At 43.5% G+C, this 20,744-nt stretch overlaps 1 protein-coding gene across 2 annotated transcripts in view; it reads left to right on the top strand.

The window, feature by feature from the left end:
- Window positions 1-20,011, top strand: part of TFEB (transcription factor EB) — an 84,144-nt gene extending 64,133 nt beyond the window's left edge. For both annotated transcript variants that reach the window (XM_015407604.1, XM_015407605.1), the window contains exons 2-9: window positions 5,458-5,694; window positions 6,281-6,529; window positions 7,454-7,534; window positions 9,617-9,737; window positions 9,867-9,923; window positions 14,453-14,528; window positions 16,676-16,823; window positions 19,538-20,011. In XM_015407604.1, coding sequence (XP_015263090.1) covers window positions 5,497-5,694; window positions 6,281-6,529; window positions 7,454-7,534; window positions 9,617-9,737; window positions 9,867-9,923; window positions 14,453-14,528; window positions 16,676-16,823; window positions 19,538-19,987 — 1,380 coding nt within the window. In that variant the 5' untranslated portion in view covers window positions 5,458-5,496 and the 3' untranslated portion in view covers window positions 19,988-20,011. The remainder of the gene's footprint in view (window positions 1-5,457; window positions 5,695-6,280; window positions 6,530-7,453; window positions 7,535-9,616; window positions 9,738-9,866; window positions 9,924-14,452; window positions 14,529-16,675; window positions 16,824-19,537) is intronic.
- Window positions 20,012-20,744: the final 733 nt, after the last annotated feature.

The following is a 20,744-nucleotide window of genomic DNA, read 5'->3' on the forward strand; positions in this document are numbered from 1 at the left end:
TTAATCACTGAACTACCATATCCAGGAACTAAGATAGTGCTGAGAGCCCTGCCGTTGGCTGCTTATCCAGCAGGAGGAAGAAGACTTCCTTGCGCTGAGTTCAGAGTCTTCTCCAATGGAAAGGAAGCCCATCTGTTGAAGGAAGATTCTCCTGTAGTAGAAAAGACCCTTTGGATCCTACTCAGAAGTCTGGAAAGCTAAATAATTGTAATACAAGTGAAGACAGTATTGTCAATCCAGAGACTCACCTTCAACCCAAAACTGCAATATGAGATCCACTTTCATTTTGTATCACATACATTATTTTCTCTCTCTTTGCGATTAAAACAATAACAATTAAATGTCATCAGAAATGAATTCCCTGATGGGGCATGACCTAGTTGTGGCTCGTGACCTCCAGTTGGACCAATGCTATAAAGCATAGGAGAAAGCTGTGCATATTCCATGTTAGTCTCCATGCTCAGCAGATGATGTTCAGTTTGTATCTGTTGGGATTGAATCCTATGCCTTGTGCTTTATCTGCTTAACTTGTCAAAAGGGGTTTGATAAAAAAGTAGGCATGACATGGCATAGGAGATCCCTCATTAACATAATAACTCAGGCTTCTTAACAAGAGAGCCCCAACATGGTTTTACCATGTGTTTTGGAAATCAGCACATGCAATCTTGACAGAATTTCTTTGTGGGCATGCCCCTTTGGAGTACAGCTTTCTTTGGCTTTGATATCTCTTCACAATTTTGGCCGTGGCTGTTATTTCTTATATAGGAAGCCTTGGAACTGAAGTTGGTTCTTTGATCCTCTACTTTCGGAACCATATTTCATCCTCACAAAGTGCAAATAAGGCCCTTATCATTTTTTTCCATCTTCAAATCCACCTGCATTACATGCTGGGACATGGGATTACCTCTATCTTCATTCAACAAAGTTAAATGTATATCTCTTGTCACCTGATTAGAAAATGAGAGCAGTGGGTTTTCATTCTCTGGGTTACTACAAGGCAAAGATTAATGTAGAGGGAAAGGGGATTATTTACTTACTTTGACTTTAAGTTCCTTTTAAAAAAAGTCAACGAGTAAACAAGGTGGATCACACCAGGGATGCTAACATCATTTTGATAGCTGGGGATAGTTTGATAATTGGCTCTTCACCTGGATCCAGAGCCTTATACTTGTTAGGGGAGTATAGGTTAGCAAGTTTAATTACTAGTTCTCTCAATACAAGGTTGTCAATGTGCAGCTGTTTAGCTGATTTTAGTGGACAGTACATCTCCAGATTCCGCCTTAGTCTTTTTCTTCTTCCCCACATTTAGATTCTGTAAGCCACTTCTCTGTAAGGGAGGGACTCCTGGTTTGTGTTCTCTTGCCATTCTCTCATGAAGCAGCAGCAAGGTTTATTATTGTGGTTGAACAATTCAGCAAAATATGGAGATAGTAGTCCAGTTATTCCAAGTACACCAAATAGTTCAGTTATTCCAATAATCCAGAGCAGAATAAATCTGGTCCAACAAACACGTTTAGAAAGCTTTATGGTCAGGGACCTACATACCTGAGGGACCGCCTTTCCCCACATGTTCCCCAGAGAGCACTGCGATCAGGGTCTCAACATTGACTCACCCCTCCCGGACCAAAGGATGCCAGGCTAGCTATAATCAGGGCCAGGGCTTTCTTGGTGGTGGCTCCACTCTGGTGGAACGAGCTCCCGGAGGAGATCAGGGCCCTGCAGGGCCTTATGCAGTTCCGCAGGGCCTGCAAGATGGAGCTGTTCCACCAGGCATTCAATTAGGAGCCACCCTGGGGGACAATGCCCTGTCCCCTGAAATTCTTAAAGCAGCCTGAGCCACCCGTACAACATTAGATCGGAATCGACCACTAGGATGGCACAGAAGTCTGAGTGCCATGTCAGATGTAATGTTAAATTGTTATTGTTTATTGGTAATTGGATTATTATTGTTAGCACCTTTTAATATTGTGATTGTTATGGTTTTAGTATATTATTTATTGTTGTTTTATGCTGTTGTAAGCTGCCCTGAGCCGGCCATGGCTGGGATGGCGGGGTATCTCTCCCTTATAATAATTGAATAGCAACGTTCTATTTCGCAACATTCTAAATTTGGCCTCCTTAGTGTTAGGCCGGAAGCAGGTGCAAAAAACGCTGATCACGCTACCATGGACACTTGCTTATCCAATGATAGCTCAGAATACAACCACACCCTGAGGCTCTCTACAGAGTCTACAGCTGTTGACTGGACACCATTGAATCTCGGGAGTGGTTTTCCAGCTAGTATTTCAGTCTTTCCCAGTCACATGACCTCTGTCTTGGATGGATTCAGCTTCAGTCATCTCCCCCTTAACCATTGAACTACCATATCCAGGAACTAAGATAGTGCTGAGAGCCCTGCCGTTGGCTGCTTATCCAGCAGGAGGAAGAAGACTTCCTTGCACGGAGTTCAGAGTCTTCTCCAATGGAGAGGAAGCCCATCTGTTGAAGGAAGATTCTCCTGTAGTAGAAAAGACCCTTTGGATCCTACTCAGAAGTCTGGAAAGCTAAATAATTGTAATACAAGTGAAGGCAGTATTGTCAATCCAGAGACTCACCTTCAACCCAAAACTGCAATATGAGACCCACATTCATTTTGTATCATATACATTATTTTCTCTCTCTTTGCGATTAAAACAATTAAATGTCATCAGAAATGAATTCCCTGATGGGGCATGACCTAGTTGTGGCTCGTGACCTCCAGTTGGACCAATGCTATAAAGCATAGGAGAAAGCTGTGCATATTCCATGTTAGTCTCCATGCTCAGCAGATGATGTTCAGTTTGTATCACATCTGTTGGGACTGAATCCTATGCCTTGTGCTTTATCTGCTTAACTTCTCAAAAGAGGTTTGATAAAAAAGTAGGCATGACATGGCATAGGAGATCCCTCATTAACATAATAACTCAGGCTTCTTAACAAGAGAGCCCCAACATGGTTTTACCATGTGTTTTGGAAATCAGCACATGCAATCTTGACAGAATTTCTTTGTGGGCATGCCCCTTTGGAGTACAGCTTTCTTTGGCTTTGATATCTCTTCACAATTTTGGCCGTGGCTGTTATTTCTTATATAGGAAGCCTTGGAACTGAAGTTGGTTCTTTGATCTTCTACTTTCGGAACCATCTTTCATCCTCACAAAGTGCAAATAAGGCCCTTATCATTTTTTTCCATCTTCAAATCCACCCGCATTACATGCTGGGACATGGGATTACCTCTATCTTCATTCAACAAAGTTAAATGTATATCTCTTGTCACCTGATTAGAAAATGAGAGCAGTGGGTTTTCATTCTCTGGGTTACTACAAGGCAAAGATTAATGTAAAGGGAAAAGGGATTATTTACTTACTTTGAACTTTAAATTCCTTTTTTTTTTAAGTCAACTTGAGTAAACAAGGTGGATTACACCAGGGATGCTAACATCATTTTGATAGCAATTTATTCTTTTAAAGGACTAAAAGTATATGGGAAAAAATTAAAGTGTTTCAGAACATTAGCTCTAGTTTCAAGAACTGTATTCTCTTCTCAGCAGGGTTACTGAATTGTATTCTAACTTAATCAAAAATTTGCTGCTTCGGGGTATTTTGAGTGCATTTGTATGTTAATTTTTTCCTTTTGTTCTCTCTCTCTGTTGTGAAAAAGAAATCCTAAATCAACAAGTTTTAAGTTAGTGTGTGTATAACTTGCCATCAAAAAAGCAGACTCACTTGTACAAGGCCCCTACTGGAAAATCCATGTCAGTGTCATCCAGTTAAGAGCCCAGAAGTGATGTCACTGAGGCTCCAAAATTTCACAGTCCTCTATGGTTTTATCATAGAGATTTCTAATAGCCTAGTCTGTTGGTGACATCACTTCTTAGTTTTAACTGGGTGATATTGACATGTATACAACATCTCCCCCCATGCTCTGCACCCAAAGCCTCCTGGGAGTTGCAGGCATCCACTTGGCAACTGTAGCTGGTGCATTTGTGCACCTCCCAGCATTTCTCGGCTTTTCTCTGATGTTTACCATACTTGCTTTACTGTAAAGTTTTGGAAATGATTGTGGCAAAGCCTGGATGGCTGCTGTGTGAGTGGAAAAGTTCAGATTTTCGCAGCCCTGCCCAAATGGCAGCCATTTTCCCTGCTCCTATCCCAGTGGCATCCATTTCCTCCCCAACACAGGGCCTCTTTCTAAAATGGCAATTGAATATTGTTGACTTGAAATAACATTATAACAGCTTCTCTGAAGTGCTAGCTTTCTTTTTTTTAAAGCCAGATAAAAGAGGGAAAGGGGCAATGAAAGGGGATATTTATTTTTTAATGAAAGCTGAGAATTCAGAAAAGCCATAACACAGATTGTTATAATGATATTCAAGTAACATTTTTTTAAATTAGAAAAGGTATTTAATGTTGGCAGTGACTCAAATGTGCCTGCGAAGAAAAATCAGTAAAGCGCTGTGTTGTTGTTTTCAATCACACAGTCAAGTCCAACTCTTTGTAAGCACTGTATCTTACAATTAATCAGAATGCTGAAAACTTTTTTATTTGCTCCATTTACATTTTCTAATGGTACTCAGAATGCCTTACAATGGGCATGTGCCCAGGGTTAAACTTTTTGGTCTTAAAAGTGCCACTGGACTCAAACTTTGTGTGCGTAACGTTTTTGAACAGGTCAATAAAACTATTATAAAAAAGAGAATGCCTTACAATGGACAATTTACAGATGATTTGACCTCTTGCAAGGATCTCTGATCTGATGTAGCGGTGCAGCTTGTGCAGGATTTGTTCAGCCTACCTTAGCTCCAGCTGAGTTTCCGTCTGGAAAATTTCTGTGGAAATGATATCTGTTTAGCAGTTTATGTAACACAGACCAGAACAAAAATAAAAGTATGGATGACAGAAAATGTGCATCCACACAATAATCAGCAAGAGTTGAGAGGTTTGTGGCTATTATTGTGGTTATAATTCCTTGTAACAAATAGCTCTCGGCATCTGTGAAGTGCCAGTGGACTTGGTGGTTAAGCACAGGTTGCAGTTGATGACAAGGCCTGTGCTATAAAATGTGACCTTTACAGTGTAATCCTATGGAGAATTACTAAGAGCATGGATTTCAATGTGTCCAGACTAGGCAGGCTGTTGGGTATAGTGAGAGACCTCCCACTGCTTACCTGTATCTTCCACTGGCACTTCCAAGGCTGGTGGGAGGGAATGGATTCACGCAAAGTAGCAAATCCTTGAGTGTTGCCCCTGATGTAGTGATGTAATTTCTGCTTTTCACCACATGCTGGCATGATGCCTGTATACCTGTCCCCATCGACTTATTCCTCTGGGGGGTTGCTGGTTGCAGCTAACAACCCTAATTTAGTCTGGAGTAACTCATAGGACTGCACAGTTATCTTCGTGGTGAATCCTTGAGACTAAACTCTTTACCTTTCTTTTCTAGGATTTTAAGTGTCCCTGGGGCAGAATCAAAGCGTGCGCCATGGCGTCACGCATTGGTCTGCGGATGCAGCTCATGCGAGAGCAAGTCCAACAAGAGGAGCAACGGGAGCGCATGCAGCAGGAGGCAATGATGCATTACATGCAGCAGCAGCAGCAAATGCCGATGGCTTCAACCCCTGCCATCAACACACCAGTGAATTTCCAATCCCCACCCTCTGTCCCCGGAGAAGTCTTAAAGGTACAGTTCCAGTCCTTCCTTGTTTGTTTATTATTTGCATTTATATCCTACGCATCCTACGAGTGGGCTCAGGGCGGGTAACATTATTATAATAAATTCAATTCCAGTTTAAAACACGATAAAACTTTCTAACAATTAAAACAATGGGTGCAGCTTGAAATAGCGTCAGATGGCTATAAAGTTCTGGCCTGATGGTGCAGTAAGTTAAAGGCCAGTTGTCGGTGGTCAGTAAATAGATGGGTGACAGCAACCTCTGGGAGGCCATATATGGGCACCCGTTGCCTCAACCAAAGGCCTGGCGAAATAGCTCTGTTTTGCAGGCCCTGCAGACTTGAAGGGCCAAGGGCCCTGGTTTGTAATGGCTTGTTTGGTTTTCTTTGTATTGTTTTAGCATGAGCTGCTTTGAGCAGGTCTCTGTTAGAGTTGACATATTAATTTTTGAAATAAATATATAATGAAATCCCACTTGATGAAAGATCACGTTTGCCCTGAATGCCTGTTAGTCTGAAAATTGCTACCACCTTTTATATGACAATTCTTTTTCTCTTCTCTCCCCACCCCACGCCTGTGTATCACTTGCTTTTAGGTTCAGTCCTTCCTGGAGAACCCTACCACGTACCACCTGCAAAGGTCACGAGACAAGAAGGTCCAAGAATACTTGTCTGAAACCTATGGGAACAAGTTTGCTCCTCTGCTCCGTGCTCCATCTCCCAAGCCTCCTCCTTCGGCCTCACCTGGCATCCGGCCGAGCCACGTCATGTCCTCTTCTGCAGGAAACAGCACCCCGAACAGTCCAATGGCCATGCTTAACATTGGCTCTAACCCAGAGAGGGAGGTGTGTATGTGGCTTCCTTGCATTGGCGCATCGGCTTTTCTTGGGTGACTCTTGCAGAATTATTGAATGGAGTATAGATGTAGCCCTGCTAGTTGCAATGAATTTCTGTAGGACCTCATGAAAGAAGCAGTAAGAACACTTGTGGTGAGCCCGTTTCTAGTCCAGGGTCTGCTTCTTCTCACAAATAATCCTTAGAGTTGTACTATATGACCAGCACACTCATGATAAAACTCTTGTTGGACAGTATCACATTAGACTGGAGGGGCAGCATGGAGTGTTGGAATGCTCCCTTGTATCAAGCACCCCATCCAATGCTGAATAAATAAATAAACCGGCATGAGAGGGAGAAAGGTTACATTTAGACATGCTGTAGCCCTCCCTTTGTGGTAGACTCTGGCTTACAGATGCACGTATTTGTTTTGCCTTGTTGTCCAGCTCAGCTATTGGGAAGTAAGGGTAGGAAGTAAGGGGAAAAAGTACAGTGTCATGGGAGATGTGTGATTAGGGTCTCTCCCAGGATTTTTAAAGGCAAAAAGCAACTGCAAGGGGTGGGTAATTTGGATCGAGAAGAGGGCTTACTCCTCGCCAAGCCATATATTGGGAAAGAGTTAAATCCTATACCATATTCTTGGTCCAAATTGTCTCCCATTTTTGCCCTTCAACACACAATATCCTGACTACTTGTGTCATGTGTAGATCAACTCTAAAGTAAGAGGATGCTGGCTTTGGAGGCAACACTTGTTCTTCTTTTCCATCAGAAACCTGTAAAGATATATGAAGCTTAACATTCTTTAGAAGAGGTTCTTAAACCTAAGAGTGTGTTTCCAACAGCCATGCATGCATCTGAATAGTTTTAAAACATTCTATATTGACTGGGTAGAGGAAACCCCTGTCATGTTGAAAGGGTGTCCCTTTTCCTTTCAGATAGACGACGTCATCGAAGACATCATGCAGCTGACAACTACTGTGGGATGTATTAATCCAGAAATTCATGTGCCCAATACTGTGAGTCTCTCCCTTTTTGCCCCTTGCGGTCACTCTGGGAGGGATTAATGGCAGAAGGAGAACCAGGAGACCACTGTCTGGGCAGAAGGGTAGTGAAACTTCAGTGGAGCCTACATTTAAATGTTTCGAGAGGTGAAATAAGCAGCAGTCTGCCCCTGCTTGGATGTTACTCCTTCCTTCTTGTATGTGTTGTGGTTTTGGGAGTGCTCTTTGGGATTACTTGCCTCTACTACACTGTTGTAGTAAATAGATGGAAAACCATCTGAAGAAGGGAAATCCCATGGCGGGCTGAATGCAGGATACTCCTTTGCCTTAGTAGCAGAGTCTTACCAGCAGATACAGTATAGGGGTTTGGGGAAGATCCTACATTCCAACAGCCATCGTATTTCCTATTTGGACATAAGTTTCCATGTGTGTGAAGAAGAATAAGAATGGGGAAGAGGCATTTTTTATTTCACTGGGGACAGGTGGAAGAATAAGGGAAGAAGGAATACATGAGCTGACTCTATGCAATGGATTGTTCTCCATCCTCTTAATGCTGTAGCCCCTCTGGTGTGAACATACTCTCTTGAAGGCTTCCAACTATATTTTCGAAATGATGGGGATCAACGAAGTGTCATATACTCTCTCTCCCTGGAGCATTTTGGCAGAAATGATTCTTCCTATTGCTTCCCTGTGTACTTACTGTCAAAATTGCTCTTTGCTTTGTTCAGATAGCACCCTCCATTCTCAGTTTAGCATTCTTGGCTTCTAAACCTTTATAGTGTTTTATAGCTTATTTTATATTTAGATTAATATTTGTATCTACATTGTTGTAAGCCACCCTGAGCCTTGCTGTGCAGGGAGGATGAGCTAGAAATAAACAAATAAATAAACTGGAAGTGTGCCCATCATCTGTACCAGAACTGTCCCATCTGGCTGAAAGTGGCTTTTGGGTGTGGGTTGGCATTGCTGCCTCAGATAATTTTAATTGCACATATCAGGAATTGAACTTGGGGCCTTATACCTGCAAAGCATGTGATCTACTGAGCTACAGCTTCTGCCCAGAGAAAAACAGGCTCTGATGACTACCCGTGAATCCCATTTCATGGGCCTACTATAGATCAGGCAGGAATTACTCCCGGGTAGGACTAATTAGTCTTCATGGAGTTTTCCCAATTAAAGGAAAAATCATAAGGAAGGCAAAGAGTCTTCTGCTTAAGCAGTTTCACAAATATTGAGCGCAAGAGGATGATGGCAATAAAAACAACATCAAGGTGGTTGGGAGGTTCAAGTGTGCATCTTCCAGTCCACCCGGCTGCAGTCCCACTTTGATATGATCTTTCAGGAAAGAGCATAGCAAACTAGGTTTCAGAAATAACAGAGCAAACCAAAGGATAACCCGTAAAATGAGGACAATGCCATGTAGATACTAAAAAACCAGAGCAAGAGCCTCCTAATTGGAAACATCTTCAACTAGCATACATTGGGCCGGATGCTGTAACCCAGAGGTGTTGAGCTCATTTGTTATGAGGGCCAGATCTGACATAAATATTACTTTGTCGGACTGGGCCATGTGTGCCATAAAATGTAATACCAGGTACTGGAGATATAAACTTTATAAATGACACAGGCAAACTCAATTAACAATATTATTTTTTACTCAAAATACAAACAAAAGCAATTGATTCCCAGCAGTGAAAGCAACTGATTTACTGGGGAGCCCACGGAAGCACCAATAAATGTATTTAATCATATGCAAGAGTGGGTTTTTTCCAAGGGATACCATGAAAGGGGGAGTGCCTTATGTTTCCATACATACCAGTTCCTTGTGGGCTGGGTAAGAGCCCTGGATGGGCTGGTTCTGGCCCCTGGGCCTTATGTCTGACATCCCTGCTGTAGCCTGAAACACCAATGGCATCCTTCATGGAGGCAGCCTAATCTATAAGTCCTCTTTGTTGGTTAGAAGTTGCCACCACTCACAGAGGGGTTGTCTGCATCCAGAGCTTTTGCATCTGGCTGATGCTTTGCCCGTTATTCAACCACAGATTTTTTTTTGTGCCATGATCCAATAATTTTTGCTTTCCCTCCTTTATTTTCCAGCTACCACTCTCCAGCAGCCATATGAATGTGTACAGCAGTGACCCCCAGATGACACCCTCTCTGGTTGGCATCACCAGCAGCTCCTGCCCGGCTGATCTCACCCAGAAGAGAGAGCTCACAGGTAATACTGGTAGAGTGTGACCAAGTGGTTCACGTCTGAGATGGTCAGTGGTGAGCTTGTGTGTGTACATTGAATTTTGCTCTTGTTACTGTTGGCTCACTGATTCAGTTGTATTTTTTTGTTTTCTAGATGCTGAGAACCGTGCTCTGGCAAAGGAACGTCAGAAAAAGGACAATCATAATCTGAGTGAGTGAGGCCTGTCTCAAATTCCATCTCAAACTCTCGTCCAGTGGTCTCATCCTTTCTAAGTTTCTGTTTTGTGGATCAGTATACAGCATGCTGGCATACTTCTGATGCAACACCAGCATCAAAATTTCATTGCTTGGTTAATGCAGAGATCTAGCTTTCCCTGATGCAGAGAAGGACCCCAAAACTGCAAATGGAAAATGGTTCCTGAAAGAACACAGAGCTGGCCTCCCTTGTCTTTCCTCCTGCTGCCTTTGTCCATTCCACCTGGCACAAATGGGTATCATGCAAGTATTTTTATCACTTGGTTGGCTTCCAGCACCATTGCAGTATTCATTCTTGTAATTATGCTGCCTCAGTCTGGAGGAACTCTGCAATTGCACAGTACATCACCCTGCCAACAAAAGTCCGCATGGTCAAAGCAATGGTATTCCCAGTAGTCATGTATGGCTGTGAGAGTTGGACTATAAGGAAGGCCGAGCGCCGAAGAATAGATTCTTTTGAACTATGGTGCTGGAGAAGACTCTTGAGAGTCCCTTGGACTGCAAGAAGAACAAATCAGTCAATCCTCAAAGAAATCAACCCTGACTGTTCCCTGGAAGGCCAGATAATGAAACTGAAGCTCAAATACTTTGGCCACCAAATGAGAAGGGAGCACTCACTGGAAAAGACCCTGATGCTGGGAAAGATTGAAGGTCAAAGAAGACGGGGACGGCAAAGGATGAGATGGTTAGACAGTGTCAGCGATGCAACGAACATGAAATTGAGCCAACTTCGGAGGACGGCGGAAGACAGGAGAGCCTGGTGGGAGATTGTCCATGGGGTCGCGAAGAGTCGGACTCGACTGTGCGACTGAACAACAAAACTGTTAGATTTAATTAACACACACTCCCACAACACCCCCCCACACACACACACACTGGAATGGATGACCTGCAAAGAAACATACCTTATCAATGTAAAAAGCACACAATGACGCCCTTTCTTCACACAGCAAGTGTGTCTAACTTGGTCTTTTCAAGCCATTTATACAGTTATCCTGAGATAAACAAGGTAGTAATGATCAAGATGGGTAGCCATATTAATCTGTCTGTAGCAGTAGAAAAGAGCAAGACTCCAGTAGCACCTTAAAGACTAACACAATTGTGGCAGGGTTATGAGCTTTCATGAGTCACTGCTCACTTCTTCAGATACAGCTGGAATGGGAGTCCATCTGTCACTTAAGCGTATACCCTGCCACAAATATTGTTAGTCTTTAAGGTGCTACTGGAGTCTTGCTCTTTTCAACTAAATGATCTTCACTTGGCCACTCAGCAAGATTCATTCAAAACAAACAAACTCCCCTCTACAAAATGCTTTCCCTTTTCCCTTCACACACACAAGGTCAAATTGCTCTAGATGACCCAGGGACGTAGCTAGGAATTTTTTTTCAGGGGGATGGAGAGGCTGGAGTAGCTCCTTACCCCAGCTTCAGGCCAACACCAGCTGATGCAGCATGGGCTGACTCCTCTCTGGCCCCACTGCCACCGAGCACGTGCAGAGGAGCCTCCTTCTCAAGAGTAGAGCTGTGTAAGCTCCCCACTCCTCTGCCCTCCCCTTTTGCAACAGACAGGCCTGGATTGCTGACAAGCTGCCATGGAAGGGATGTGCTGCTCCTGCTGTAAAGCTCCCGCTTCAGCCTTGCGTGCCTCAAGCCAGGCGCTGCTGTGCTCAGCGGGCAGGCAGAGGGTCACACCACTGCCAGTCAGCCGCTTGGGTGGCCCAGAGTCGGGTGCCCAGTGAAGGTCCCGGGTTGCATTCCCGTTGGCAAGAGGGCCAAGTTCCTGTGGGGTGGGGGCATTGCAGATTGGGGAGGGGGCATCGTCCCCAATGCCCCACCACTGGCTATGGCTCTGAGATTACATTTAAGGATTTTCTCTTGACATGGAGCACTTGGATGGCACATTTTTCAATTAAACATTTTTAAGAGTACTTAGTTGTTAACCCTTATGTTACAAACTAAAACAGGCTGGGAAACAATTCAGGCCTGAGCATGACAGCTGGCTGTTCTTTTCCTGTGAGAACACTTGAAGTTACAAAGACTTCCATTTTATCTGTCTCTACTTGTAGCTGGAATGAATTCACAGTCTTCCCCTGTTTACCTCCATCTACCTTTGTTATCTCCCTTATGTCAAAATACTAGGTTGTAAATTATTTGTAGCAGGATGCCTGTCTTTTTGTACTCTCTAATTCACATGGATAAATAATCCTTTTAAATACTTCAAGCTCATATTTTATTTATCATCTGTCTGAGAGCCACTGACTGTCTCTTATTTAAACTTCCCTACTACATTGTGACTATAGCCATTGGGTCATCTGTTTGGGAAATATGCGGGTGCTGGAGAATGAATCCAAGCCTCAGCACTCTTCTTCCCTGTGGATAATTCTTCCTCCCCCAGTTATTTTTATTTATTTTATTGGATTTTTTTATCCCACCCTCCCTGCATAGCAGGCTCAGGGTGGGTTTCATCAAACGTAATATACAATAATTAAAAAGACATCAGATAAAATACAGTACAATTTCTATATATCCATATACTGAGCAGTAGTTAGTAAGGACAGATGTAACCTGTCACATTTGGGTTCCAGATATTACTCAGATCTGATCCACTGAAGGGGAGGCCCAATAGATAGATAAAAAGGAGGACGCCCGGCACCTCAAGTGAAGGCCTGGCAGAAGAGCTCCACCTGCAAGTCCTGCGGAACTGTAGAAGGTCCTGTGGGGCCCTGATCTCATATGGGAGCTCATTCCACCAGGTGGCAAGACGGACATCCCCGGGGGTAGGGACCACCAGTAGATGTGGATTAGCAGATCGTAACGCTCTTTGGGGCTCATATGGGGAGAGGCAGTCTCACAGATATGCAGGCCCTGGGATATAGAGGCCTTTGAAAGAAAGAACCAGCACCTCGAAATGGATTCAGAACTTTATAGGCAGCTAATGCAGTTCGCGCAGCACAGGATGGATATGCATCCACACAGACGAGGTCAACACTCATGCTGTTGCATTCTGCACTAGCAGTAGCTTCCTGAGCAGAGTCAAGGGTAGCCCCATGTAGAGAGAATTACAATAATCCACTCTGGAAGTGACTATTGCATGAATCACTGTAGCCAGATCCTGGGGGGTAAGGAATGGGGCCGACTGTCTGATCTGTCTCAGATGGAAAGAGGAAGACCTGGCAGTGGTGGTGACCTGGGCCTCCATAGTCAACGAGGCATCCAGGAACACCCCCAGATTCTTCACCTTTGATGCCAGCACCAATGGGCCCCATCAAAGGTTGGAAGCCTGATTCCCAATCCTAGTCCCCCACAACCCAAGAACAGGACCTCAATATTTGATGGATTCTGCTCTGTTGTAACTATCCAGCTATGGCTTGTAATTCCCTGTCCAGATTTTCTGGGGCAGAGCCCGGATGGTCATCCATCAGTAGATAGAGCTGGGTGTCATCAGCATATTGGTGATAACCCAGCCTATACCTCCGGATAATCTGGGCAAGGGGGTGCATATAGAACTGGGGAGAGAATTGCTCCCTGTGGCATACCACATTCCAGCAGTTGTTGCTGAGATAATTCCTCCCCCCCAAGCACCATCCTCTGTCCCCAACCTTGGAGAAAGGAGGTCAGCCATTACAAGGCAAGCTTCCTTATCCCCACATCAGCGAGGTGGGTCAACAGGTCATAGTCAACCATATTGAGCACTATTGACAGGTCGAGGGGTATCAGTAGCATCAATCCACCTCGATCCAGGTGTCTCTGGAGGTCATCCACCAAGGTGACCAGTGCTGTCTCTGTCCCATGGGCAGGGCAAAAACTGGACTGGAAGGGATCCAGGATATTAGCATCCTCCAGGAAAGCCTGGGGGTGTATTGCCACTGCCCTCTCCGCTACGTTACCCAGGAAATGCAGATTAGACGCTGACCAGTAGTTAGTAAGGACTGTAGGGTCCAAAGATGGTTTTTAAAGGAGAGGGTGGACCACTGCCTCCTTCAATCCCTCTGGGAAGGTCCTCGTTGATTGAGACAGAGACAGTTACAGATTAATAGAACTGGCAGTTGGCTATCTGTTCTGTAGCAATCCAGCATTTGGAATCATCCCTACAGGCAACTCCAGTTAATGAATCAGGTGCTGAGAACCTCATATCCAGCACTCTTCTTTGCATGTCGGTACTTGCTGTATTAGAGCTTTATATCTGGGTGAGATGGACAAGCCAGATTCTGAAGAGTTTCGCTCAAGTGAGAGTCCAAAATTGTCTTTCTGGACAATTAAATCCCACAAGCAGGCAGAGGAAGTGGGATGTATACTAATGAACGTAGACCCAATCGAACCCAATGCAAAGGAGGTTTTAAAGCATTGAAACCATCTGTGAAACACCTTCATATTGGGCTCAGTTGGATGGTGACAATCACTGTGTATCAATGTCTTCTGTGATTGCTGAAGAAATAGCCCCATATCAAGTTCCTGACATTTTTCTCTCTCCCCCCCCCCCTTCTAGTTGAAAGAAGACGAAGGTTCAACATCAATGATCGTATTAAGGAATTGGGAATGCTGATCCCTAAAGCTGGAGACCTGTAGGTTCTGGTAAAAGTTAAACACATAATGGGAGCAGAGCTATCTGTGAAATTATTAGTTTCCCATATCTTCTGAAAACAATATTTTCATTTCTGTTGCAGAACCCCCTCCCCTTTCACAATTTATGTTTTGTCTTCAGTGCCAGGATTTTAAAGGCCAAATTAAACATTATGTGGGAGATCTGAAGCTGTACTTTATATCTTCCCACCCATTGTATAGGGATTTGTCATGGTCTGTTAGGTTGCAACACTTTATATCTAGTTTTAGCCTTCAAGTTTCCCTTTTTCCTTTGTGACAATTAAAGTGTCCAGAACTTATGCTGATGGGTTATGCTGGTTAATGGAACCCCATCTTGGACTGATAAGAGCTTATTCTCTAGAGCATAATCACTTTGTGATTGATAGTTGTATTCTGTTTTTAGTTGTTGAATTATGGCATAGGCCTCTTCTGTTAGCCGCCCTGAGCCCGTTTGGGGAGGGCGTGATATAAATTTAATAAATAAATAAAATAAAAGTGCTATTATAGTTGCATTTTTGGGGATTGAAAAGTTAAGTGAACTTTGGCATTATGGGAAGAGTTCTGAGTCCCTTATTTCTAGTGGGTCTGTAGAACTTCATCAGCTTTTGTGGGCTTAGGTCTTGTAGGTTAACAAATTTTCTGTTGAACTGGAGGTAACTTAATATTATGCCAGGGAATGTTTTAAGACAAAACTATCCCAAAGACCAGATTGGGAACAGAAGGACACTTCTTTGGCTGCCAATGTCAACCAGCCTATTCTAGTCTTTTTGGAATAGTCCTACATGGCTACCTAAAGAGCACTGTTCAAAACCTGAACATCTGGGTGAACTGGAGGCATAAATCAGCATAGTCATTCAGCAAATCCCAACTGTCACAATCTTTGCCAAATGATGCATCAGCTAAGACAGAGGCCATATTGAATGTTTGTAAAGATACTATTGATTTTTAATAGTTTTATATATGAGAATAACTTGCTTTTGTGAATGTATGAAAATATTTACATGGATTCAGAGCAGTAGTCCATCTAGTTCAGTACTATCCTGATTGGCCATTCTCTAGCAGAGAAAGTTCTTTTGAGTACTTGCAACCCGGATGCTATAATTGGAAATGCACTCATTGAACCTGAGGCAATGGCTCCATCACTGAGCCAAAGCCTATCATCCCTCTCACTGTAACAGTGAGTCCTAGATCTTTATATATTTTCAAAGCTTTAAAGTATCTGCAAGTGCCTACTGCTTAAGCTTGCTGCTCCATTTTTTTTATTTAAAAAAATTGACAGCTAAACAAGTTGATATTCAGAATAGCACAAAAGCTTTAAATATTGTTGCTCACATTGTAAATACAACACTACCATGAGCATCTGGCCAAGATGAGATGTTGATTTTAAAGATATACTAAAATAAATAGATAAAAATATGTAAAGTAAGTTAATTTTAGAAAGCCTCTTTCATCTGGAACAGAGGACTTATATTCTCTCTGCTTTCTGTAAATCACATAGAAAAAGTCAATTTGATCATGTGTGCTACTGTTTGTCAAATTTCCCTGACCTGATCAGCATTTAGCCTATTGCTCCAGCTTGTGACATATACTGTCCAGTAGGAAAGAGTTGTTGTGTATAAAGCATCAGGGACTGCTCCAGCTCTGGCCATCATTTCCATAATTCATTGTTCCTCAATATCACCCAGGCGTATCAGAGGGCTGAATGTTAGGTCAGCTAACAAAGTGCACATCACTTCTAATTAAGTTAGTTTTGTGGAGACACTGCGATTTCATCAGTTCTTACATGATAATCCTCCATTGCTGCTGATGGTGCAGTATAGCTTTTTCTAGTGCCAACCTTGTGTTTTCTCAGCTGGCATGCCAGTTAAAAGGCAAACAAGCTTTAATTTGTTCATTTATTTATTTACTTTGCTGGCAGTTAATTCGGTGTGCCATGATTTCCTAAAGGATTTCTTTGGCCCCCAGGAAATGTAAATAAATGTATTAAATGACTGTGATCACTTTTATAGCCACTTCCTTCATTCGCATGGAATTTCTGAACATCAAACATTCTCTAAGTGTTACTGTCCCAAGCACTTTTTTGAGTCTGAAGTAATCTCTAATGCCTAGCTCCCTTGTTTTGCTTTAGGGATGTACGCTGGAACAAAGGGACAATCTTGAAGGCCTCCGTGGATTATATCAGGAGGATGCAGAAAGATCTTCAGAGGTCACGAGATCTTGAGAATCATTCTCGGCGCTTGGAAATGGCAAACAAGCAGCTCTGGCTCCGCATACAAGTGGGTCTTCAAATTTTAGTGTGATGCTCATGCATTCTCATTCTCTTTCGCATGCTAGTAGAAGCCATATTCTCTTTAGCTCCTAATAGAAGCTTGTCGCGCAGCGCGTTCCCAGCAGTGTGAACTGGCAACTTAGAACTTAAGCACACTACAGCAGAGTTCCACTCACCAGCAACTCCCAATAGCAAACCACATAACATAGGCCAGTGGTAACTATTTACAGGAAGTTTATTTACAAATATATACAGCTCTCGGACAGAGTGCTTCGCCACCATTCATAAATACAGGAGAGAACACTGTGCATAGGCACTCTCTACATTTATACATATGACAACCAATCAGCATTGTGCTGAGTCATTGTGACTCTGTCTTTGCCCAGACATGTACAAACTAGTTCAGTCTGGTATTGCATCACCTGACAATCACCTGACAACTGTCATTTAGATCAGGATCATCTAATGCTGAAGCTTACATACTGACAAAGCTATGCTAAGCTTCCATCCATGCTTTAACCTATCCACCTCTACTTGGTAGCATTGTCTCACAGCCTGACTTTCTGGTAAGACATGGACTAGATTAACAGCCCTCACTACAAAGCAAATTTGTATGGTGGCTTTCACCACTTCACCAGTAGTGGCAGCTGTATACATGTGACTTTGTTGCTTCGCTGCTCATGTGTCTCACTATGCCCAATCAGAGTTCCCTGTCCCTAATGTTTGCAGGAGGACTCTCACTGTCTCATCTAGTTTGGCCGTATGGTAAAGACAGAGGGTCCTACAAACCACAGGCGGAAGGTGCTTGCAGTTGTGGACCTTTTCTCCCTCCCTCCTCCCCCAGCAACTTCTTATAGCTCTGAAAAGCTGATATGGGAAGCCTACAGAGACTTGAAGTGGAAATGCCACAAGACACAAAGGGCTGCAGTGAGGAGAGGGAATTGCAAGAAATTATCCTATCTACTTCTTTTTCCGGGAGCAGCACTGTTGGTATATGAATCAATGTCATACAACTCCCCTCCCCCGCTCATGGTTTTTGCTCAGGAAGCTCCCCATCTTTCCCAAATCTGCTTTTTGGACATCACACTACTAGTGTGAGGAGGGGTAAAGGGAAAAATCCAGGAGTATCTTTCTGCTCATGGTCTGTAAGACACCATCCAAAGCTCCGATACAAGCATGTCTTGCTGTAGCTGATGAAGGGCTTTGAAGTTTTCAGCAGCAATAATTGTGTTAGTCTTTAAGTGTCACGTGACTCGTCTTTTTTTGTTACAAGAGCCTGAATGTGACATTTTACATCAAGACTGACCTATGTAAAATATAAATGTCTGTATTGTGCTTGATAAGAGGTAGCTGGGCAACAAAAGGCTGGAAGTGTTCAGATTGTGTGGTTGACGAATGCTGTTGGCAAGGCAGGATATTTTGATAATACTATTTATCCATTTACTGTAAATTTCAGTTTAAAACTCATTGTGATAAAAAGGCAACATACCTACAAGCAACAACAATGAAGCTGTCTTATACTGAGTCAGACCATTGATCTGTCGAGATCAGTCTTGTTTACTCTGACTAGTAGTGGCTCTCCAGAGTCCTACGTCAAGGTTTTTACACCACCTGCTACCTGACTTTTTAAATAGGAGAGACCAGGCACTGGGCCTGGGACCTTCTATATGCAAAGCTGATGCTGTACCACTAAACTATGGCCCTTTCCTGATAACTGTAGATGAATTGCTTTAGAAACTCAATTTTCAGCCATTGACTGGCCAATCATAATCATGCCATGCTCTGAAATGCCTGCCAGAATAAGAATTTTAAAGTTCTCTTAGCATAGAAAATAAAAGTAAGAACTTCTGTGTGGAGGGAAGTTCTTTAATGAAGGCACCATCACTGAGAAGGCCCTGCCTTTCTTCTGAACCAGTCTCACCTTAAATGAAGGAATCAGAGCAAGGCTGCTTCAGCTGATTATTTATATGCATAGGCAGGGTTAAATGGCAGGTATTCTGTACTGGAGGGTGTTTAGACCTTTGAAAGTTAACAATAAGTCCTTGAATTACACTTATAAGCCAGGAGTTAACGTACTTCTTCAGCAGTGGTGTAATTTACTCCTATTTGCTCATGAGTGGGCAGCAGTGTTCAGAACCAATTTAAATATCACAAAGATCTTTAAAGGTAGCCACACTTAGAACCTATCATAGTAGTCCAGCTGGGAAGTTCCCAAGCATGTGTCACAAAGGGGTTTGCTCATAAGTGGGCAGCAGTGTTCAGAACCAACTGAAATATCTCAAAGATCTTCAAAGGTAGCTACAGTTAGAACCTATCATAGTAGTCCAGCAGGGAAGTTCCCAAGCATGTGTCACAAAGGGCAGGTCACTATTTATGTGCTGCAATATTGTCTGCTTTTATTGGACTACTTGCAAGGTCATTGTAGAGCTGCTGGAGTGGATGAGACTAATATCGTTTCTGAGACTTTTGCTTTTATTTGTTAATTTTATTTACAAAATGTATATCCCGCCTTTCTGCCCTCACAAGGGCACCAAGACAACTAACAAATTAAACATAATACATAGTACAGTTCATAAAAACAATCAAGACATTGGTCAGGAAGGATGGATCACTCAGGGAAAGCCAAATGAAACAAAAAAGGCTTCACCCACTGGCGGAAGATGGCAACAGATGGCTTTTCATAAGAACTCTTTTTTTATGTGTGTGTGTTTTGTCCTACAGGAGCTGGAGATGCAGGCTAGAGTCCATGGGCTGCCAGCCACTTCACCCTCTGGCATGAATGTGGCCGAATTAGCTCATCAGGTTGTAAAGCAAGAGGTCTCCGGGGAGGAGGGGACAACAACAGAGATCCAGCAGCAGCCACCACTACATCCTGATCAGGAGACTCAGCACCAACCTTCCTATGCTCCTCCACAGTCCCCGTACCACCAGCTGGACTTCACTCACAACCTGAGCTTTGATGAGAACTCCAGAGGATTCCATGACGCGCTGGACCCCAGCCAAAATGTCTCCTTCCCTTCCTTGTCCAAGAAGGAGCTGGACTTGATGTTAATGGAAGATACCATGCTGCCTGTGGCATCCGACCCCTTGTTCTCTGCTGTGTCTCCTGAGGCTTCGAAGGCCAGCAGTCGCAGAAGCAGCTTCAGCATGGAGGACACAGACATGCTGTGATTGTCCAAAGGAGAAAAGACTAGGAGTCAAATATTGTTGCGAAGATTCATCTCTTTCTCTCTGCCTTATCCCTGCAGACCTCATCAAGGGCTTGCAGGACTAAACAGAAATGCATCCTGAACAGGCGGCTGTTTGTGCTGGGGGTGGGAGGGGTGGGTGTCGGCACAAGGATCAACACCAGCTCTGGGAATGTGAACACTCCCACGTTTCCCCACTGCCCCAGCTTGCCAAAAACTGAGTGGTCCTGCCTCACTCGCCATGACCACAGGACAATCACGGTCTTGCAATCCTATTTCAGCCTCTGTGATTCCTGCAGGTGCATCTCAGGTGCCTTCATGCCACGTGTCCTGCAAAACCCCCTTGAATGTTTTGGCAACAGAGTAATCTTGGTGTTGATGATGATCAGAGAAAAGTTTGTCCTGTTTGAAAAGCAGCTTTAACTGAGGCATGATGCTAATGTATTCTCACAAACCAATGCATCCCTGAAAGATCTCTGTGCCCCTTGCTCTCCCCCTGCCTCTCCAAATGCTGTCTCCAGCAATAGCTTGCTTATGCTCCTGCATTGGGCCTTCTTTCCTCAATAGGGCATCGATATCCAGTACACTCTGCAAGAGGGGGGAGTGTGGTGCTATTGGCTAACAGTATGTGATAGATTGCTTTGTATCAGTCCTGTGGTGTGATGGAGCAAAAGTATTAGAATTCTCACAGAATCTTTCCACAGTTAGATGCCCAACTGGGATGCAGCAATCTTTTTTAT

This window comes from Gekko japonicus, unplaced genomic scaffold, assembly GCF_001447785.1.
Source record: "Gekko japonicus isolate JY-2015 unplaced genomic scaffold, Gekko_japonicus_V1.1 scaffold1348, whole genome shotgun sequence".
Lineage (NCBI taxonomy): Eukaryota > Metazoa > Chordata > Lepidosauria > Squamata > Gekkonidae > Gekko > Gekko japonicus.